The 24,020-nt window shown below is 37.4% G+C and overlaps 1 protein-coding gene across 4 annotated transcripts; it reads left to right on the top strand.

Annotated features, from left to right (window-relative positions):
- The first annotated feature begins 5,691 nt into the window (after positions 1-5,691).
- Positions 5,692-23,624, top strand: LOC136025063 (facilitated trehalose transporter Tret1-2 homolog). 4 transcript variants are annotated; one of them, XM_065700747.1, is made up of 4 exons: positions 5,724-5,846; positions 12,237-12,384; positions 17,502-17,608; positions 21,708-23,624. In XM_065700747.1, the coding sequence occupies exons 3-4, from the start codon at positions 17,503-17,505 to the stop codon at positions 22,994-22,996; spliced, it is 1,395 nt and encodes a 464-aa protein (XP_065556819.1). In that variant the 5' UTR covers positions 5,724-5,846; positions 12,237-12,384; position 17,502; the 3' UTR covers positions 22,997-23,624. The 4 variants fall into 4 exon arrangements, with proteins under 4 accessions (XP_065556818.1, XP_065556817.1, XP_065556819.1 ...); XM_065700748.1 differs by lacking the exon at positions 12,237-12,384 and adding an exon at positions 11,660-11,756; XM_065700746.1 differs by lacking the exon at positions 12,237-12,384 and having other exon boundaries at positions 5,692-5,846.
- The last annotated feature ends 396 nt before the right edge of the window (positions 23,625-24,020 follow it).

The following is a 24,020-nucleotide window of genomic DNA, read 5'->3' as shown; positions in this document are numbered from 1 at the left end:
TATTTTCCCTGATCGGCTAAAAATTTTTGTTATTAATTTTTGAGGACCAAATGCACATATGAAGAAATTTTGGTTCATCTTGAAAGGGGCCAACAAAGCTAAAACATTTTTTTTCTCCAAAGTGCTCCAAGTTTACATTAGAAATATCGTTGACTAAAGGAACCTTTTCACATACAAAAAAAAAATAATGTTGGAGGGAAGGAGTCCCGATAAACTGGATGAAGTTCTTGGATGAAGCAAGTTCCAATTTGCAAAAAAAAAAAAAAACAAGAGCTAAGAGCTCATATGGCAGTTGTGACGAGGCCGGAAGAACCAATAGTTCATATGGCATGACCTGTAGCAAAACTCTAAGAATCAATAAATTGATTTAAAAGGAAAAATCAAAGGCTTAATGCAAGTCGGGATTTATAATAAGAGCTCTGAGACACGACGTCCTTCTAGACACGACGTCCTTCGTGAACGAAATTTTGGTTCATCTTGAAAGGGGCCAACAAAGCTAAAACATTTTTTTTCTCCAAAGTGCTCCAAGTTTACATTAGAAATATCGTTGACTAAAGGAACCTTTTCACATACAAAAAAAAAATAATGTTGGAGGGAAGGAGTCCCGATAAACTGGATGAAGTTCTTGGATGAAGCAAGTTCCAATTTGCAAAAAAAAAAAAACAAGAGCTAAGAGCTCATATGGCAGTTGTGACGAGGCCGGAAGAACCAATAGCTCATATGGCATGACCTGTAGCAAAACTCTAAGAATCAATAAATTGATTTAAAAGGAAAAATCAAAGGCTTAATGCAAGTCGGGATTTATAATAAGAGCTCTGAGACACGACGTACTTCTAGACACGACGTCCTTCTAAATATCGAAATTAATTAAGATCCAATCACCCACTCGTAAGTTAAGAATACCCAATGTTTTCTAATGTTTTCTTTCCCATCAGCACCCCAGATGGTCTAATCGGCGAAAAAAAAACTTTATAAGATCAATTTGTGAAGGTCTCTGACACGCCTACCAATTTTTATCGTCCTAGCATGTCCAGAAGCACCGAACAAGCCAAAGCACTTGACCCCCCCCCCTAACTCTCCCAAATAGAGAGGATCCAGTCCGATTACGTCAATCACGTATCTACGGCATTTGATTATTCTACCCACCAGGTTTCATCCCGATCTCTCCACTCTAAGTGTTTTCCAAGGTTTCCGGTTCCCCCTCCAACTCCCCCAAGTGTCACCAGATCTGGTCAGGATTTAAAATAAGATATCTGAGACATGAGTTCCTTCTAAATATCAAATTTCATTCAGATCCGGTCACCTGTTATTAAGTTAAAAATACCTCAATTTTTCTAATTTTCCGGAATTAACCCCCTCCCCCCAACTCCCTCAAAGATTGGATTCAGTCTGGTCACGTCAATCACGTATTAAGGACTTGTGTTTATTCTTCCCACCAAGTTTCATCACGATCTCTCCACTCTAAGCGTTTTCCAAGATTTCCTGTTCCCCCCTCCAACTCCCCATATATCACCGGATACGGTCGGGATTTAAAATAAGAGCTCTGAGACACGGGTTTCTTCTAGGTATCGAATTTCATTAAGATACGATCACCCATTCGTAAGTTAAAAATACCTCATTTAGCCAATTTTTCCTCTCCCTCCATCCACCCCTCCAGATGGACGAATCGGGGAAAAGACTGTTATCAAGTCTATTTGTGCATGTCCCTCACACGCCTACCAGTTTTCATCAACCTAGCACGTCCAGAAGCACTGAACTTGCCAAAGCGCTGGAAATCCCCCCAACTCCCCCAAAAGAGAGCGGATCCATTCCAATTATGTCAATCACGTATCTAGAAGTTGTGCTTATTCTTCCCATCAAGTTTCATCCCAATCTCTCTACTCAAAGCATTTTCAAACATTTCCGGTTTCCAAGATTTCTGTTTTCCCCCTCCAGCCCCCTTTGTCCGCGGATCCGATTCGAATTGAAAATGGAGCATCTGAGACATAAAAACTTTCTATATATGAAGTTTCATTAAGATCCGATCACCCTTTCGTAAAATAAAGATACCTCAATTTCACGTTTTCTAAAATTTCCGGTTTCCCCCTCCAACTCCCCCAGTGTCACCGGATCTGGTCAGTATTTAAAATAGGAGCTCTGAAACACAAGATCCTTCTATATATCCAATTTTATTAAGGTCTGGTCACCCGTTCGTAAGTTACAAATACCTAATTTTTCTAATTTTTCCGAATTACCCCCCCCCCCTCCCCCGTCCCCTCCTAACTCTCCCAAAGAGAGTGGTTTCGTTCCGGTTATGTCAGTCACGTATTTTGGATATGTGCTTATTCTTCTCACCAAGTTACTTCCTGATCTCTCCACTCTGAGCGTTTTCCAAGATTTACGGTTTCCCCTCCAACTCCTCCCAATGTCACCGGGTCTGGTCGGGATTTAAAATAAGAGCTATGAAGCACACGATCCTTCTAAATATCAAATTTCATAAAAATCTGATCACCCGTTCGTAAGTTACAAATACCTCACCTTTTCTAATTTTTCTGAATTACCCCTCCCCCCCCTCGTAACTCCCCAAAGACAGTGGATCTATTCCGGTTATGTCAGTCAAGTATCTTGGACATGTGCTTATTCTTCTCATCAAGATTTGTTAGTATTTTAGAAAGCTTGTTATTCAACGTAAACGACCCTTTTGTTTCAGGAGTTGTTCTTACGGAATCGGGACAAAAAGTCAAACTCTTCCGTTTGGCATTGAGGAGGAGTTGTCTCCCCTCATAATTGGTATGATTTCTTTTCGCTTTAAGTTCAAATATTGCTCCCTAGTTTCAGTTGAAAGAAAAAATTGTTTAATTTCCGATCGTTTTCCAATAATGCCGGTAAATCTACCTCTCTTCTCTTTAGAACCACCTCCCACGAAAATCCCCCCATGGTAAATTCAACCTGCGTAAAATCCCCCCCCCCCGATAAATCCATCCATGCTGAAAATGCCGACCATAAATTTTCTTCTGGACAATTTCACCAAGAAAATTCTCTTTAGCCTACTTTCATTTGGAAAAAGACTTGTTTTTCATTTAATTTCTAGTATTTTTTCGAATCATGCCAGAAAAACCCCTTGGTGTGAAATATTTCCTAGAGATTCCATCCTCCCATTGGAAAGTTTTTCTCACAGAAAATTCGCCCATGTAGAATTTCTTCCATGGAAAATCCTCCATGGAGAATTTCTCCTGTGGAATTTCTTAAACGACCCACAAAATATACCCCAGGTAATTCTAACTTTTCCAAAAATTTTCTTAGGACCACTTCTTTGGAACATCTCTAAATGTAAAACTGAATCAGGAAGAGAAAGTAAAATAAATTTCAGAGAGGAGTTCCGGAAAGTTTCCCCGCGTAAAGTTTCTCCTTGTAAATTCATTGCAGGAAACTTCTCTAATCATTAAAAATTCACCTCGCGGAAATTTCCTTCCAAATAACAGATACTATATGTAGCAATAGGTAAAATGCATGATGTAATAGCGCTTCCCCCAGGCACTGGGGAGAGTCATGAAAATTTAACCAGAGCATTTCTTGATGAAAAGTTCAATCGGAAAAGAGAAAGTAGAAATGTTTTTGTATAGTTCTTGCAAATTCTTCCATGTAAAATTCCCCCTTGTAAGTTCATCCCAGGAAACCTCCATGTCCGTGGAAAATCCTTCCCCGTAGAAAATATTTCCCAGAAAATTGTGCCTCCAGAAAAATAAATGTTTATTTACAAATAAAAATATTATACGCAAACAGCAGGCCAAATTTATAACTTACAGCCTTTCCCCTAGGTTGTGAGGGGTCTTGTCATCTCTAGAGGCATAGTTATTTGATCTTGCGGACATGGCCAACAAAACGGATATCTCACAGTTTTGATTGAATGACTTCGGGAGAAAAGAGCTTGGGAGGGGGGGTTAATTTCCCTTCAGTATTTGTGGTCACTTTGAAGGGGCTCTAGAACTTTTAATTTTCGTTCGAAAGAGCCCTCTCCCGATATTCTTGGACCAGTGATTTGACATGATCACTCTAGAAAAAAGCAAAAAAGAAACAACAACAAATAAACACGTATTCGTGGTCATTCTTCTGACAAAAACACAAAATCTCACGTTTTTTGGAGATGGGAGGTTAGGACCTTTATAGTAACTATCAACTTCCAACACTGCAAACAAACCACTCATTTCTATTAGTAAAGTATGTTTTGTAAAATCAAACTTGAAGGAAAAGATATATTCATGCAAATATCTCTCTGAATTCTAATTAATTACTATTAGAAAACACATTTAAAATTCCCCCTTATATTTACTCAGTGAAGGAAACCGGAATAACAACCTCTGAGTTGTCAGTGAAACGCACCTAGACGAGTAAACCATTGGCATGCTTGTATTTGTTACGGTCCATGGGAACGGCGCTATAGTACCTGTAATGGCTACAGATAGGAATGACCATCAGGATGTATTATGGATTCAGAGAGGAGTGATCATAATACCTGTAATGACTACAGATGATATGACCGGTAGTATCAATGTAACCTAGGCATGGGATGACCGGTAGTATCGACGAGGGCATGGAATGACCGGTTGTATCAACGTAGACATGAGATGACCTGTATTGTCAACGTAGGTAGCGAATGACCGGTATTATCTCATATTTTAAAAGATGGCAGCACTAGGGGGTGACGGTAGTAGGCATGGAGGGGTGGGGGATGACGGAAGAACCTGGAACACTCTCAGGGCAGCGGACAATCGTACCTGGAACCCCCAGGGTGATCACCATTTTACCTGGAAACCCTTGGGGTAGGGTGTCATCGTACCTGGAGCCCTCTTATTGCTCCCTAAGCCGTTCCTGGAGTATTACTAAGTTGTTGGTTGATAACCCACATATATACAGTGTATTTTTACTTAGTTTATCATCGCCCTTACCGTTCTCTGAAAATTTAACTAATACCCTTAGGATTAGCAGTAGTAGTAAGGATAGTAGCAAAAGTAATAATTAGAGCAATAGGAGGGGTATTTGTGATATCAGTAGAAGTATTAATAGCAAGTGGTAGTAGTATTCGCATTGTGATTTTTTGTTTAGTTCAACATCCCCTCCTCATGCACTGATAATTTCAACTTTCATAATTACCTACATAGTTTATTAATTACCTGCCTTGATTAGCCACGTAGCTGGCAACAGGCAACCACGCTCATTATATCGCTTTGTCATCTCAATGCACAAATGAACCCTTAAAGCAAAACAGGAGAGAAAGGCTAGAAGCTACTAAAAACGCTTACTAAAAGCAAATAAAATCCTATCTTGACAAAACCCTGGGGTATTAAAATCTAGATAATTTGAAATGTTAAATTATTTGTTTCCAGGAAGTTGTTTTTTATAGTTTTAATCTTTATGCCCCGCCCCAGGCGGTCTACCCGGGGGTTTTCCCCCTCTTCCGAAACTAGATCTGACTCTAGTCAGGTCCAGAATTATTTGGTTCTGATTGGCTTATTAATGATGGCAGGTTTGTTCATTTTGGGTATAACCTCCTTATGTGATCTGCTCGTTTTAGGTTTTAATATGGCCTTTTACTTTTCTTTGAAAACTTTTTAAGGCTAATTTATCGAAAAGCCAGCTTTTCCTGTATAAGCCTTGTTAATTGCTGCGTCATCTCACTGCTGAGTCGGATTATTCAATGGACAGCTACAAGCTAGTCCAAATAAAATACTTCAGTCAATCAGGTTTTGCATCAGTAGTTTTTTGTCTCGACAAGTGGAAAAAGCATGACTTGGTAAACTTGAAGTAAAAATAGTTAGAAAAAATGTTTTAGTGTTGAAAATTCCAGGAATTTAATTCTATTGAAAACAGTAAGAAATTAGTTTCATTACATTATTCTAGTGGTAATTTGGTCATCAAAAAGTCATACTCCAATCAAGGAAATGGGGTATTATCCTAGAATTAGGACTATTGAGAAGGAAACAGGTTAAAAAAAAAAATATTCTTTCTGCTTATTTTGCAGAAAAATGTGTTGTTAACACGTATTATATGCACTTCCGCTATACTCTGATGGCCCCCTAATGTACAAATAAATAGCCCAAATTGTATCTTTCCCATGTGTTTTTCTGTTTCTTGAGTTCGTCAGCGTTTGATTATACGACAGCGGTTTCTGGGGTTTATGGATACATTGGTTGAAAAAAGAGTGGCGCATAGCAAAATGCATGAGGATTATATTATTTGACTTAAATATTTACCATTATGGGGGTTGGGGATAAAGTATAATTGAAGCGCCGTTAAATTACTAATTACTAACTTACTAATTGCCGGTGATTTACTAATAAAGTGAATATACCATTCAATGCCCTTTTTTATGCTCTTTACGAACATATTAATCGCTTCTATTGCAAATTCGAATTTAAGCTTTTTTCGAGCTTTTAAAAATGACGGATTTTCAATTAAAGTATGGGTTGTCTGCCGTTTTCCGACAAAATAATACTTCTCGGTCGATTTCGGACGACTTCTCGGTCGTTTTCGACAAAATAATACTGCATTTTCTCAGTGCCAAAATTATTTATAATAAGGTTAGTTTAGGTTAAGTAAAAAAGTGTTTAAATTTGAATTTGCAATAGAAGCGATTATTGTATTCGTGAAGAGCATAGAAAAGACATATAGCGGTATATTCACTTTATTGGTGAGTCAATAATATTAACTGTCATAAATTTCCTGAAGCGCCTTCAAATACGTTAACTACATTTTTCTGCGTATTATAAGGTGAGAATTATTTTCTTAACATATTTTCTTCTCAGTAGCCCTAATTGTAGGATAATGCTGGGGCATAGTGGAGGCTAAAGGTGTCAAAAAGGGGCACAACCAGGGGTTGCGGTCATTATCCCTGCTAAGCTTGGCTTTGTGGTGGTTTACCACAGATAAAGGAAATGCAGGTAAAAACCTAGTTTAATGGCTTCTTGCTATCTTAGAAAGTAGTTGAGCTAAGTGAAAGTAACTTTGAGGAATGACTTTAGGGCAAAAAATATACCCAGAGAAGATATAGCCAATCTACTACATCCACCGTTTTATTATTTCTAGGGCTTAGAAGATTGCTTACATGATAGGTCTATTTCCAATGTGAATCCTTAAAAAAGAGTTTTGCCTTCATTTGAGTTTTCAATTGAATTTCTTCTGTATTTTATGTAATTCCTGTTATTTTAGTCAAATTTTAAGCCAGATTAGTTTTTTTTCTGATTTAAGAACTACATTACAGATGTTTGAAACCTTATAAATTATGATTGAGCAAAGGTATGAGGCTCAAATTTTTTTTTGTGTGTCATTTGAATTCACCATTTGTTTTGCAAAGTTTCACTTTTATAACACACAGTTTGTTAAAATTTGTCTAAGGTCAGTGCCCTATGGAGGGAGAAGAGGTGGAGGTAGGTGTTTCAAAATATCTTCCCAGGATACATTTAAGGCTCTTGAGTTTTTACACACTCTAAAGAGTTTCATGCACCTAACTCAACTATTTTCAAGGCTCTCGGGGTTTGGGGATAGCGAAAAGCACCCCAAACTAGAATTTTACCGGAAAAACGGTAATAAAATAAAAATAGTGCAACTAAATTCCTTATTTTATGCTCTTTCCAAACATCATCCCCGATCGTATCCGTCCATTTGATAGTCTCAGATATTGCTGAATGTATTTCTTAGTTGTTTTTATTTTTATCTCGGGATGCCTCACGTCTTCTTTATACAGCAGTTTTGCATTATTGACCCAGTGAAATCTAGTCCGGCTTAATGATGATAAAAGAATTGTCGGATAAAAATAGCCCGTTACTTGAAAACGGTAACAATGAAAGGAAGATTGATACCTCGATTAATATAAACATGCTTCATATTATAAAGTAATAATTTCTTTGTTTTCTGTCAGTTATTTATTTATCCTTGGGGTATATTTAGGACTAAAAATTGTACTTATCTGTTAGCCAGTATACATTTGAGAATTTGGACCAATAAAATCGGACAATAAACGCTTTATTGCTAGTTGTAAACGGAGACAATTAGCTCCTGCACAGTGGAAAACTACTTTGTAGCTATATTTTTAAAAAAAATATTTAGTTAGTATTTCGGTTAGGTTAGGTTACATTTTGCATGCAGCCATGCTATAATTAACCCTCCCCCTAATGTGCAAATATACAGCCCAAATTATATAAATCCTATCTATCTTCCAAGCGTCTCAGTTGTTTCAACCCCGTACCTGTAGATCCAAATTCTCGAGTGTGTACTGGCTAACAGATAAGTACCATATAAGCAAGAGGGTGGTGGTGTATTTGTCAGAAAAGCAACCATACTTAAAAAGAGCCTAAAATAAGGAAACTAATGGTACAACTTTTATTAGCATGTTTCCATTAGATGTAGTTGTCAATCAGTACAGATTTACCCCCTCCTCCCTCAAAATTTTGAGAAGTAACTTTTTTGGTATCTTGATTGAGAAACAGTTTTTTGGTACTTTCACTGAAAAGAAGCAAAGTGTTATCTCCCCTAGATCTTACAAAAAATATGTGCCTCCTTCCCTATATTTTAGTGTATGGGTGCCGCTGGTGTCAAACTCACTCCTTTGATCGGTTCATTCTCTTTTTAAATGTAATCAGCGTCAGAATTTGCAAAATGGCAGTTGACTATTGGGAATTTATTCTAACTCTGAAAATTTTTTTTCTATATGAATGCCACTTTTATGAATAGACCTATTGTCTAAATCCTGCCCTATGATTCATCCAAGTCAGAGGCAGCGCTATAGCGTTTTCTTATAGTAAGGGCCATAAGGGTTCAATATTGTTTTCCAGAGGCACTTCACATGGAAGGGGTGGGTGTTCAAACTTCGGAGGGGGACTCATTTGATTGGAGATTGGAAGTTTTAGTGCCCTTTTTATGAGTGAAAAGCGATCGGAATGCAACTAGTCCCCTCCCCACCCTCTTTTCACCAAATGCATACGATCAAAGTTTTATGATATCCATTTGTTCAAAATAGCCTAACGATCAGATAGCAAAAAACTCCGGGGACGGGTGTACCCACCAGAGCCCGGATGCACGTGTTGAAACTTATGCCCTGTGAGCATATAAGACTTTTATAGAAGGGGTGGTCGTACACACTTCAGGGGGGGGGCTGATTTGATTGGATATGTAGCGTTCTAGTGCCCTTATTAAGAGCGAAAACTGATAGGAGACCACCTGTTCCCGCACGCCCTCTTTTCCCCAATGCATCTGATCAAAATTTTGATATTGCCACTTTACTCAAAATAATTCAGAGATCAGATAACAAAAACTCCGGGATCGACAAAATCCCCCAGAACCCGGAGGCATGTGTTGAAGGTTACTCCCTGGGGGTATATAAGAATTTTGTGGAAGAAGTGGTAGTATAAACTTCAGACAGGGCTCATTTGATTGCAACTTGAAAGTTCTAGTTCCATTTTTAAGAGCCAAAAAATGATCGGAAGGCAACTGGCCCACGCCCTTTTTCCCCAATTGCATTCGATTGAATTTTTGAAATTGCCATTTTTTGAAATTTGTCCATGTATCATATAAAAATACCTCTGGGGTTGGCACAGCCCCACAAAGCCTGGGGTCAAAGGTTTTAAGCTGTTTCTCAGGGGCATATAAGGTTATAGAAGGGGATGGTCGTATAAAATTTGGAGGAGACTCATTTGAATGGAAATAAGAAATTCTAGTTCACTATTTAAGAGCCAAATATGAGCAGAGGGCCACCCCCACGCTCTCTTTTTCCTAAATAGATCCGCTCGGAAATTTGAGGTAGCCACTGTGCTCAAAATAGTCCAAAGTATATATAGCAGTGCCTTCAGGGTTGTTACAACCCTCAGATCGCTGGAGCATGGGTTGTAAGTTTTACTCCAGGGGTATAAAAGGTGCTTGTGGAAAACGTGGCGTTATAAACTTTGGAGGAGGCTCATTTGATCGGAAATTAGAAGTTCTATTTCCCTTTTAAAGAATCAAAAGTGATCAGAGGGCAAATAGCTCTCCTCTAGCTCTCTTTTCCCCAAATTTATCCGATCTGAGTTTTGAGATAGCCATTCTGTTCAAAATAGTCCAAAGATCATATATTAATTTCTTCGGGGTCAAAGTGGCGATCATATAAACTTTGGAGGAAGCATTAATTGATTGAAAATTGAAAGTTCTAGTCCCGTTTTAAGAGTCAAAAGAGATCGGAGAGCAACTAGCCCCCCCTGCCCTGCTTTCCCCAAATGTATCGGATCGAAATTTTGAGATAGCTATTTTGTTCAAAATAGTCTAAAATTATTATGGTTCCGGATTTGACCCCCTCCCCTCAAGCCCTCGGGGAAGTAATTATAAATTATGTTAGTTACCCATCGTTAACATATAAGGTTTTTATAGAAGGCATGGTCGTATAAACTTTGGAAGTGGTTCAATCGAATGGAAATTGAATTTGTTTGTCCTTTTTAAGAGTCAAAAGTGACCTGAAGGTAACCAGCCCCCTCGCCCTTTTCGTTCACTTTTTCCCAAATGTATCTGATTAAAAATTTGAAATAGCCATTTTGTTCAAAATACCTTAATAGAATTTCCAATGGGCATTCCCAGGTAAATAAGGCTTTTAGAGAGGGGGATACAAGTTTCAGCAAGTTATCCAAATTAAAACTTAAACCGATCAGCTGATATTCTAGTTTTAACTTCGATAAAGTGCTCTCACAACCTCAGAAAGTACAACTCAGATTCAGGGTATCATCAGCATACGTAAGTAAATACACGTCTAAACTCCGTCTAAACTTGTAAATACAGGTGGACTCAATAGAACTTTGGGCTGGAATGACTGAATTATTAAAAATTACGGGGGAAGTAAGACCTCCTTGTCTAACGCCCTTTAGCACATTAAAAAGCTCTGAGCCACATTTTATTTTGGCACTAAGATGTTTATACATGTATCGAAGACACTTTATAACTGAGAAGTCAAACCCTCTCTTTTGTACCTCTACCAAAATCTAGGCAAAAATGCACGAATCAAATGCTTTGGCTATGTTCAGTGCGCATAGAACAAGAAAATCCCCGGAACCTTTCACATGTACAAGAACCTTAAAAAGGGAAAAAAGAGAATGCTCACGACTAAGTTCTTTCTGAAAACCGAATTGACGCGGAGGCACAGAACACTTTTGGAAAATACCTCTAACAATGATAGACTTTAATATCGTAAAAGAAATGCTTGAAACGGTTATAGGCCGATACGACTGACAATCATCGAGATCTTTTTTCCCTTTTTTGGTTATTGGCGTAATCTGGCCAATGCAAAACTATTGAGGCACAATACAAGAAGAAATAGACATTTGAAAAAGTAACGAAAGATGATGCGGTAAAAGATCACTACAAGGTTCGAAGTACGAAAAAATAATTGAAGAAAAAACGGGTTTAATTTTTATAAAGCAGTGAACAAAATAAAATATAAACTACACTTTAGCTAACAAAAATAAAAATACTCCGTGAACAAAATAAAATATAAACTACACTTTATCTAACAAAAATAAAAATACTCCGTGAACAAAATAAAATATAAACTACACTTTAGCAAACAAAAGCTTAGCGTGGTGTGGTCTAAGAAATTATAAAGTTCGAAGTGTTTAGCAGATATTAAATCAACACCAGCAGATGATTTTTTCTTAATTTTTTTTTATAGGAAACTCATCATCAGACGCCGTCAATACAAAAGCAGAGCGCTGAGAGTTAGCAAGCAAACGGTCAAGCTCTTTTTCATATTCAATCTACCGACAGAAGTACGAACACTGCGTTTAAAACTTTTCCACAAAAGTGAAGGATCACTAGCTATCTTATCGACATTTTTTGAATCAACGTTATTTTATGGTCTTTAAGGACTCTTGTGAACTTTCTTTTTGTCTCCAAACGCAATTCGTTTACTATACCAGAGCGCGGTTTATCGGATTCATTCCAGATTCGAAGCCACAGTTCAGCTGAATCGCAAGCTGCAACAAGACTCGGATTTTTAGACCTGTCGATGACTTTTGTCTTTTTCCGAACACGTTGTTGGGGACTGCACACTTTTCTGTGCATTGAAGTGCGTGGTTGATATCTGCAAGATAAGTTTTAAGCTGTATTTCGATCTCGCACTCGCTCATGTAAGACCTGCATTCTGAATTAAGTAGTTGAAAAGGAACTTTAATTTTGCTGAGGAACGAGTCACACTCAGACATCAACGTGATTCCATTCTTGATTATAAAACCACTTTTCTTCTTTAGGATTTTGCTTTCGACATTGCACTCAATTGTCACACAAATAGGTTTGTAGTCAGAGTAGTAGCCTTCACGAAGTACAGCAGCTTGTTTAATGGGAAAGAAAGACACAACATGATTGAGGTTCGAAGTTGAAGAGCTGGGGCCAATATAGGTATATTATTCATTTTTGTCAACTAATGAATACGAAGGAGGAATGAAGCTCCAAAGGAGCTGGCTTTTGGGAAATGTTTTATCAGACAAATGACGGTTAAAGTCACCTATTAATATCAAATGCCTGACAGCATATTTTGCATTTTTCTTGATCATCTTACACACTTTTTTCAAATGTATTGTTTCCTGCAAAACAGAAATTTATCTAAAACTAGATACGTTGTATGAGCAACGTGAGGTGTTGCAGCAACGTTTGTTCGGCTTCGCCGAGCAAAGTGTTGTAAGAGCAACACTTTTGTATTGTTTTCTCGCTTTGATTAAACACTCAAGCTGTTAATCTGTAAGGATTGTAAGATAAACAACTCCCCTACATGTCTTACCACTGGAATCGAATTAGTCTTACCATCAAATACACCGGAAACAAATAGTAGGTACATCAACTAGCAAAAGTTGCGAAGCCCTCATTGCCGAAAATGATTATGAGCTAACAGCCGACTGCTGCTTAAAACTCCCTTATATGTCTCACAATTGGTATCGGCCTATTATTAGTTTCAGCATGTACCTTACTACTGAAGCTGTGGACCCCTTTAAACTTTCTAACTGGTACATCTCATGAAGAAATTTTTCTACCAAAAAATGAATGACATATACTTTAATCAGCTCACTAAGAGCTATCGACTGCCGTCGAAAAAAAAATCTATCTGTCTTAGTTTAAAAGTTGACTTTTTTGCCGTACGCCAACTTTCTAACGTCATCACTCAGAAAGGAGCAAAGGATAAAGTCTAATTTCCTTAGCAATGAGAGAACTTTTAAGGTTTAAGGGGCACATCTGATACCATTTCTTTACTGCAATCTCAAGTACGACAAACCGAATGATAAACCCACCTGAAATGACGAACAAAAATGGGTAGAAACAATAGATGGCAGTACTTTCAGAGCCGTGGGAAAATGCCACTTTTTTGTTTCTGCAAAATTTTCTTTTTATCACTCAAAAAAGATATATTGGCTGTGGTGCCGGGTAATTGCCGCATATATTTAACACTTATAGATTTTAGACCATCTTCAATTTGAAACTGGTGCCTGCCTGCTTGCCTGCCAGAACGGAGCTTTCCACTCGAAAGCAGAAACATGGTTTGATGAAACGCAAGCTTGACTGCATAACCTCAGATAGTTCTCTCCGACATAGGCTATAAAACTCCACTTCACTCCTTACACTATAGGCTCTGGCTCAAGGCCAAGCAAAGACCATCCTTTTTGGCCCCATGCAAGACTTCTATGAAGCTTTCCAAAATGCAAAGTCACACTCATCAATCCAGCCTGAGGTCCACACTTTTTGTGAAAACCGCAGAGATTAAACCCTTACCACTTTCTAGTAATAACCTGAAATCTGGGGACTAGGAACAAAGTCCCTAGAGAACAAAACCAAAGAGTTGCTCTCCCAACACAAAAAAGAAATGGAACCCAAAACAAACATAAATCAAAATGAATAATTACGCCAAACATAAAGATAACAGATACTCTTATCAGAGGCAGCTGCCTAGCATTGTCTCTGATCTATTACTACCCCAACCCCCAGAAAAAGGCCCGACAACGGGACAGAAAAGGGCCTATGAACCTTTTCTCAGTCATTTTTATGGCATTTGGTATTAACCAAGTGACATATAGCAATCGCAAATTCGGTCGGTCCATCGGTCTGTCGGTCCCGGTTTTGCTACTTTAGGCACTTCCAGGTAAGCTAGGATGTAATTCTGAAAAATTAGAAAAAATGAGGTATTTTTAACTTACGAACGGGTGATCGGATCTCAATGAAATTTGGTATTTAGAAGGATATCGTGTCTCAGAGCTCTTATTTTAAATCCCGACCGGATCTGGTGACATTGAGGGGGGGGGGGGTCGGTAGGGGGAAACCTAAAACTTGGAAAACACTTAGAGTGGAGGGATCGAGATGAAACTTGGTGGGAAAAATAAGCACAAGTCCTAGATACATGATTGACATAACCGGAACGGATCCGCTCTCTTTGTGGTAGTTGGGAGGGGGGGGTTAATTCTGAAAAATTAGAAAAAATACGGCATTTTTAACTTACGAACAGGTGATCAAATCCCAATGAAATTTGATGTTTAGAAGGATATTGTGTCTCAAAGCTCTTCTTTTAAATCCCGACCGGATCTGGTGACATTGGGGGAGTTTGGGGTGGGGGAACCTAAAATCATGGAAAACGCTTAGAGTGGAGGGATCGGAATGAAACTTGGTGGGTAAAATAAGCATAAGTCTTATATACGTGATTTACATAATTTGAACGGATCCACTCTATTGGGGGGGGGAGGTAATTCTGAAAAATTAGAAAAAATGACGTATTTTTAACTTACGAAGGAGTGATCGGATCTTCTTGAAACTTCATATTTAGATGGACCTCGTAACTCAGATTTCTAATTTCAAATCCCAACCAGATCTAGCGTAATTGGGGGGGGGGCAGTTGGGGGGACCAGAAATCTTAGAAAATACTTAAAGCCGTGAGATCAGGATGAAACTGGATGGGAACAATAAAATCTGTCTAAGATAAGTGACTGACATAACCGCACCGGATGTGCTCTCTTTGGTGGAGTTGGGGGGGGGGTATTTTGAAAATTGAGGTATTTGTAACTTACGGAAGGATGACCAGATCTTAATGAAATTTGATATTTAGAAGGATCTTGTGCTTTAAAGCTCTAATTTTAAATTCCGACCAGATCCTGTGACATTGGGGGGAGTTGGAGGGCGAAACCGGAATTCTTGGAAAACGGGAAAACTGGGGTATTTTTATCTTACGAATAGGTGATCGGATCTTAATGAAATTTGATATTTAGAAGGAATTCATGTCTCAGAGCTCTTATATCAAATCCCGACAAGATCTTTGACATTGGGGGGAGTTGGAGGGGGAAATCTTGGAAAACACTTGGAGTGGAGGAATCGGGATGAAGCTTGGTGGATAGAATAAGCAAATGTCCTTGATACGTGATTGACGGAACCGTACTGGATTCGCTCTCTTTGGGGGAGTTGGGGGGAGGGGTTCAGTGATTTGGCGAGTCAGGTGCTTTTGGACGTGCCTGGACGATGAAAATCAGTAGGCGTGTCAGGGACCTGCACAAATTGACTTGATAAAGTCGTTTTCCCAGATTTGACCATCCGGGGGGGGGGCTAAAGGGAGAGGAAAAATTGGAAAAAATTAGGTATTTATATCTTACGAGTGGGTGATCGGATCTTAATGAATGTTGATGTTTAGAAGGACATCGTGACTCAGAGCTCTTATTTTAAATCCTGACCGGCATTAAGCCTCTTATTTTCCTTTTAAATCAATCTATTGATTCATAGAATTTTGTTAGAGCTCATACCATATGATCTCTTGGCTCTTAGCTCTCCTTGCCTCGTCACAACTGCCAAATGCTACCCTTAGCTCTTGTTAATTTAAGGGGTAGTCGTGTAAATTTTTGAGATGGTCTACTCAATTATAAATTAAATTTTAGAGTGTCTTTGTTATGTGGAAAAGGTGATAGAAGGCAGCAAGACTCCTTTTCTTGCCCTTTGCCTAGCTACTATGAAATTAAATCAAAATTTTGGATTGCCAGTTGTTTAGACTGGTCCAGTAAATATGCTTATAGGGTCGAAATCAGACCCACTACCTCATGGGGCCTTGTCCGTAAATATGCAAACCGCCTATTTTTCAGCCATAGGTTTTAGTAGAAAAGTTGCCCATGTTTAGTCTTGGTTTTCTGATCGACAAAGCGCTCTTAGAGATCGTTTGCTAGGACAAGATTTTCAGAGTTGTTCAAGGGTATACTCAGTAATCGACAAGCCTACCTAAGTAAATCGAAAGACATTAATTTTACCTGAGTTCTACATTGTCGGCAATAACCCTGTCTGGCTCCGGGGATCAGGATACAGCTTTCAGGGAGTTTTGTTGGAGGGATCAAGTTGAATTTCAAATTTTGGCATGAGTGAGGGGGAGAGGTAGATCGAAAGACACTGTTTTTATCCAAGCAAATGAAGTATCATATCTGCGGTATCTCGGGAACGACTTTGGGGATGAAGCGGAAATTTCCAGGTAGTGCTGGAAAAAGGAAGAGGGAGATTGGGACAAGGGCAGCTTCAAATTTTGGTTCGGCTCTGGTTTTATCATGTCGTCCCTGTTGTCATTTTTAAATCTATCGACCGTTCTGATTAAAAGGCTTTCTAAAATTTTAGTCTTATGCCAAATAGGTTGTAGGGCTGCTTAACGCCATATAATGTGTTTCAACGAGGATATTCTTTCCTTAAATCAGTGTGAATACGGCGTTAGATGTTTTTCTCCTTAACAATTATTTCGTGAGCCTCAGTGTCGGCTGACCTCCTCAAAGAGTCCATTAACAAATTTTTGTAGCACCAGGGGGAACTCCAAAACATGCCAAATTACTTGAATGCTTCTTCCTTGGAGCTCTTTTTTTTTTTTTTTTTTTTTTTTTTTTTTTTACTAGCTGGTGTGCTAGAGCATATTGAGGGACTGCCCTATAAGTACCAAAAATGAAAGTTTTTCTCATTTCCTCATAATTTTTCTATTTTTCTAAAAAAGACCTAAATTGTCTATGCTAATAGCCTTTGATATGTATGGTAATTTCCAAAAATGAGCACACAACATACAGAGCATAGATGGAAAGACATATGGCAAGAATTATTCAAATATTAAATGAAAAATGAATAAAAAAAAAGTCGATTCTTTTTGTATATTCAACCATCTGTTTTCAGGGTTTTGTCATAATTGACAAGGGTTATCTTTGCATATTATTCATTATTGTGAATGGTTTGACAGAGCAAACTGTAAAACCCGAGACTGGTCCAAGAATTTCTTATGTTGGGGAATTAACAACTATTTCGTTTCAAGAGTTTTTCTGTTGTCAATCAAGGCTGGTTAAGTTTCATGATTTGTTTGAATACGTTTTGCTCTCTCCAGATTGAAGCTATTTTTCTAGAAAACGTAAATTCTAGCTAGAACAGTTGTAACTGAAAGTGAATAAGATAAAAAACTAAAGCCATCAGAAGTGCTAGTAATTGTTACCAACTCTGATTTATTTGATTTCTTGATATAGAGGACTGTTTTCTAATTCCAGGATGGAGGAATTAGGAGAACCAGAAGAATTAAGTTCTGAATTCCTTTCTACACCAAAGGCAAAATCATTGAAGCATTTGAAAAACCAAATTCTAGCGATATTTTCAGGTAAATCTTTCTATGAGGTATGTAAGCGTGGGTCACAAGCCATATCGCAGAACAATTGCCTCTGGTGAGTCGGCAATTGCCGTAACTTATTAGAACACAAAATATCATTGGAATTTCTATCTGTAGTTTTCTTGAATCTTCTTTCTTCTTTGTTTTTATTTATTTTTTGCTACTTTTGTTATTTTTAGCGGAGTATTTTTTTGACTTGGTTGTAAATGGTGATGAAACATAAACCCACTGTCCAGTTAGCTCTTCAGAATATCAAAAATGGAGTTTTGTGCATTTTAGGTCTCTTATGATGACCTCCTGCAGTAAGTCATAAAGAGTATGAAAAATCATCATATGGAGCTCTTTCCTTCTTCAATCTTTTTTTGGTCATTCTAATTTTTTTTTATTATTTTGTATATTCTTTCCCTTGATTGTTTTAGTGCTCGAGAATTTTCTTGCAATAGTGATGGCACCCATTTTACATTTGATTTCCTGCAATGATTCTCCCTCTCTTCTATGGCATAAGTTGGAGAGCTTAGCTCACTTGGTACAAAGCAGAAATAGTTTATTTTCTTGCCTTTTCTGCTGATTGCTGTCCCTCCTATTGATTTCTTATTTGTCTTCGTTGGTTTCAATTTGTCACCATTGTCTTCATCTTTTTTTATGTTTTTTAAAATTTGAAATCCAGTACATTTGTGTTATCAGAATATGTAAAATTGTCATAAAATCCATTGCAAATATCATAGTCAAAGTTAAATTAAAGCTTAATAACTGGAACACAGATTTTCAAACATCAAGATTTATCTTTCACAACTCTAACTGGCTAAAATGTACACTATAGGTAGTCTAAAACCAGGAAATATAACGCAAAAAAGTATTAGTGAAGGTAAATATATACAGTAAATTACATATAAGGGTGGTATATATCGTATGTTTGCACCTAATCGACCCCTCATGTTGAATTTAAATCGACTCAAACGTTGAAAAATATTGACCTCATTTACCAAAATATCGCCGATAAAAATCAGAAGTAACAAAATGTTACGAAATTAAGGGCTAATTATTCAAATAAATATAGCACAAAACAAAGATAGTTTATGTATATGGCAAGAAAACACCAATGAGCTACACTATGTTCTTTTCAAATATCTAGTTGACCATAGCATTCCGTAAGAATCAGAATTATCTCAAACGTCAAAAACGGTCTAAAAATGAACATGCCTGCTCTTCTCCCTTTTATTTGTCTGTTTTAGTTTTGTTTTTAAGAACAAAAAAATTCCGAATTTTTTTTTTTTAAAGTTGAAGCACAAATACAAAGTTTTGTTGTTAAAAAGAACAAAATCGTTACAGAACTTGTAGTTATAATACATAAAAATAAGAAATTTTCAAATATAAACACATTGTTTTAAAACGTTGAAAAAGGGGAGGGGGATTCAATTCTGAGTAACTACTAAAAATGTTTGTAACCGAAAATAAGTGGGTAAGAGAAATTTTTGGAGATCCCTCGAAGACTTAATTTATATTCGTTTCTGGTTTTAATTGTGCTCTACATTTGCTTTTGGGAGAAAATGAGCCCAATATAATCTAATGATCTAGTTCAACATTTCCGGAAAATCTGAAGTTGATATCTTTAGAGATAATCTGGATCAGTGGTCCAAAACTTTTTTTCAAATCCAGTACCCCTTAAAAAAGATTTTCATCGCGGAGTACTTTCTACAAAAATCAAAAGAATATAAACATTGAAAACAATATTAAACCTAACTTGGATACTTTTTAACTTAATTTCAAAGTAACAGAAAGTTTTGTATGGTTTTTTTTAAACAGTTTACCATGATCATGTATTAATCGATAACTTAATGCTTGCATTTATGAACAGAAAACTTAATACTTCTCAATTAGAACCTTGACCTCAGATATTCGAGCTAAGGCTTTGTAAATTTTGTCTTAGAACTGTCTTATAACCCCTTTTTTATCTGGGGTAATAGAAGATTCCTAACTTTTACCGGAAGTTCAAGTCATTGATTAATATAACATTTGGTCTTCTAGGGATGTACTTTCTTATAGGCGCCACATAAGTGATTATATTTGTTCTACCTCTGAGATGGAAAATGCTGCAAGGCATGCCAGCGGGAGGAGTCAAAATAAGAGCGTTCGGTAATAAGCTAAAGAGCTTCTACGCGTAGACTTAGACAGCCACTTGGGTGATTTTTATAAATTTGACAGTACCCTTATCGTCAGGAGGAATAAACTAATAAATGAATTAATCGTTGAAAACAGAGGATATTCTTGACAGTACAGAAATCTATAGAAATATACAACCAGAACACGTGGCTTTCACTGAGCAACCGTAATAAAACCCAGTGTGGATAAACTCCAGGCAGGACTGAAACCAGAGTGAAGATTGCAACTTTTTGTATATTCCCTTACTATTGAAACGTTCCTCGTTTCCAAGTATTTTCCCTTTTATTGATTTGCTTTTTAAAGATAGCCTATGACGACTAGGCTATATCACCCCTTGTTTGATGGTCCTATGACCAAGCTGTTTTTGTAACGCATTATTTTGTCTGTATGTACATTGATTAGACAGCGCCTTACTTAACAATAGGTAAAAGACTATGTTTTTGTATCTTTTAAACTAACCTATCTCTATCCTTTAACTATCGAACTATTGAAACATTTAGATCTACTACTGTTATTATGATTAATATTTCATATTTAAATTTTCACATACTTCCTAGCCAAGAGACAGCATTGTAGGTTTATAAAGCATGAATGCATACTCTACACTATTGAAGGCCTTCCTTACCGTTAAAATCCATAGAATAAATAAGCTATTGAATATCTCTCTATGAGTTTTTTGGCAACCCGCTAGCCCTGGAAAAAAAGAAAAGTAAAAAAAGGTTGACACATCAGCGCTACCAATGCAAACGAAGGATTTTCCTTTCTGTTCATGGTCGGGGACTGTAATTCCCCTTTCAAAGATTTTTTGATTATGCTTATTCCAATGGTGCACTTTCGTTTCGATCTGACGCTATTTTCGACAGGTTTCGTTTTTTTTTCGAAATCACCATAAATTTCTTAACGGAATAAACTTTTACTTTTAAGATGAACCAAAATAATAGTTACCATTCCTAAATCAGTTTCAAAAGGCAATTTTTTTACTAGGCAGTTTTTTGTAAACACCTTTTTTAGCTTTTAATTACCATGGGCCGTGGTTTGCTCTTTACTAGGTTGCAGTTACTTCTGCAACCATGACTAAGGAATGTTTAGAAGAATGTAGCATACTCCATGAAGCTCAAGCTCCGGCTCTTCAACTCAACAGCTACGTCCTCTCCGTACTAATGTATGCGAATCTAGGACGTTGACCAAGCATCTGGAAAAGCGAATCCAGGGGTTTGAGAATATCCACCTTCAATACATCCTTGGTATCCACTGGACCGGTAAGATCACTAACGTGCACATTAGTGAAAAGGCAAAACTGATGGCATTATTGGGTTACATGGGGCAGATGGGTGAGCGGCGCCTCCTTCAAGATGTCTGGTGGTAGATTCCTCCCGGCATCAGAAGACGCAGACGACGAAGGACAGCACTCAGCCGATGTCATAAGTAGACTGCTGCGTTTGTGAGATCATCACTCAAAGATCTTTAGTCTATAGCACAAGACAGGCCGTCGTGGAGAGGTACTGTTATCACCTTAAACGCAGCTGGAAGTAGGAGACCTAAGTCAGTTAGTATCCTCTGTCTTATTCGTGTCGTAACAACCTAATTGAAATATCATCTTTTACTAAAGTGTCAACCTTCGTCACTGGGAAACGAAAAATCAAGATAATAAAATGAATTTCCAAAAATTCACTTTGCCCTGTGAATAGTGGTTATGTGAGAGATCACAATAACTACAAGCAGTAAAGACCTTTAAGTTCTATTAGAAAAAGAGATAAAAATAATGAAAGTGGCCTAATTTCCAAATTGACATGATTTTTACTTAATAACCTTGAGGCTCTAGTAGGCATTAATCATCTCTCACTGATTTATCTAGCTTAGTTTTGAATCTAATTCTTTTTCTATTGTCTTCACTCCTAGTTCTGTTTTTAATTATGTTCTCCCATTTCAGCTGATCTTTGTTCGTTCTGTATTGGTGCTGGTCTAGGATGGGCTGCGCCATCTCTACCTCAACTTGGAGAATCTGAACTGGGATTAAGCACGGCAGACGTATCCGTGATTGGCTCAGCACTTAACATCGGTGGTGCCATTGGAGCCCTTAGTGGAGGACTGCTTATAGATTATGTTGGACGCAAGAAAACATTCTTATTCATTACTCCTTTGTTTCTCTTTGGCTTTTTGTGCGTTGCCCTTGGAGTAAATTTCTATATGCTAGTTATGGGTAGAATACTCATTGGTCTGGCGTCGGGTCTAACAACAATTAGTGCTCCAGTATTTGCTGGAGAAATCGCTGACCCGAAATATAGAGGACTACTTGCAACAATGTTTTCTTTTATGCTTGTCTGCGGTATTTTGACGATGTATATTTTAGGTGCCTTTTTTCAATGGAGAACAGTTACATTTGCTTGTCTATTGTTCCCAATAAGTGGTTTTATAGCAACCATTATTTTTGTTCCAGAATCACCCGTATACTTAGCTAGACAAAATGATCTAAAAAAAGCAAAGAAAAATTATTTTTTCTTGCGTGGACATTTATTTGGCTTTGAAGATATAGCGAAAGATCAAGATAGTAACATTCCGTCTAGGATTAAGCTTCGTTACTTTTTCAACAAACGTGTTTTTAAACCAGTATCAATTTGTTTAGCGCTGATGTTCTTTCAGCAAGCTTGTGGAGTAAATGGAATATTTTACAATTTAAAAATCATTTTTGACATATCTGGAGGTAATATACCAAGTTCTCTACAAGTCATTATAGTTGGACTAGTTCAACTTTCGACCACAATTATCAGTTCCATAATCATCGATCATATTGGTAGAAAAACCTTACTGATTATTTCAGGAATTGCTATGGGTGCTTCTACAACATGTCTGGGAGTATATTTCCACTACAGTATCCATAGCCCTGAGCGAATCCATAACCTATACTGGTTGCCACTAGCAAGTTTAATAGTGTTTAGTGCATTTTTTTATGTTGGATTTGGTCCTGTTACATGGACAGTATTGGGTGAAATACTTCCTCTGGAAGTAAAAGGAGCCACGAGTGCCATTGTCACGTCGTTTGGCTGGTTTTTAGCTTTTCTAGTAACTATGACGTACGGAATCATAGTGGAAACTTTCAATCAAAGTATTATATTTCTAATTTACGGTTCTTTTTCTTTCCTTGGTGCTTTGTATGTTCTTATTTGTATTCCAGAGACAACGGGGAAAACTTTGTCTGAAATCCAAAAGCTATTTTCTTAACTGTAATTTTTAGTGTTTTCCAAATCCAATATAGGCTCGGAGATGGAATTATTTTTATCACTGCTCATATAGGTTTAGATATATTTTCAATATTCTCTATGGAGAAGAGGTGACGATGAATTTACTTCTGGTAATAGGAAGTTGGAAGAGGAGGGGGTTAAAAACAAATAAAAGGCCCTTCAGGCCTCTATGTTTTTATCAATATTGGGGCCCTTTAAGTTTTTAGGCTAATTTTCGATTCAAGTCCCCCAGCATCCTTTGCGTGAAGATATACTATCGTTGCTATTCTCTTTTGTTAAATATTTACTACAAGCATATCTTAAGGCAGTTTCTTTACTTACACTCTTTCTTCGTCCCAACCTATTTGCAGCCTCCTAACCTTTAGTGTTCAGTAAACAATTTTGACAATTGAGAAAGCTCGAAAATTCACTCTCACCAGTTGAAGATTTATCTTCAGATTTTCCCAGATTGGTCGAAGGAGAATTAAATTTCCTGAAAGTATTTATTACAAAACATCAATCTATTTTATTATAATTTCCTTGTTTCATCTGTTTTTTATGTTTGGTCGGTGATTAGAGTACCAGTTAAATTCTGCATTTAGTAATAATCGAATAGAATGTGTTTTAAAATATTCTCTGAATAGTTTTAAGCTATTTCCAAGGTCGAAAGGACTTGAACTTTTCAATGTATCGGATTAACGACGCTTCTTGACTACTAAGGTCCCTGCGTCGGCCCTGCAGTGCATTCCTGCAGCATGGTTCGATCTCTGGGTCCCGTATTACCAAGCTAAGGTCAAACCCACTGCGCCACCACAGGACGAACTTTTCAATGTTGAAGTTGCGGTAGCATAGTTCAAATCCATTGCCTTCAAAATCCTTCTTAGCAAATGCCAGACATACAAGAGTAGAAAGAATCAAAATCGCATGAGCTTTAAGCTAAGGAATTTAAAGATAAATAAGTGCTCAGGAAAATGGGGAAATAAGGAATTGTAAAGAAGAAATAGCTAAATAGCTGAATAGAGAAT

The sequence above is a fragment of the Artemia franciscana genome, chromosome 3 (assembly GCF_032884065.1).
Source record: "Artemia franciscana chromosome 3, ASM3288406v1, whole genome shotgun sequence".
Classification (NCBI taxonomy): domain Eukaryota; kingdom Metazoa; phylum Arthropoda; class Branchiopoda; order Anostraca; family Artemiidae; genus Artemia; species Artemia franciscana.
The sequence above is the reverse complement of the archived record's forward strand: the minus strand, read 5'-3'. Positions and strand labels throughout refer to the sequence as shown.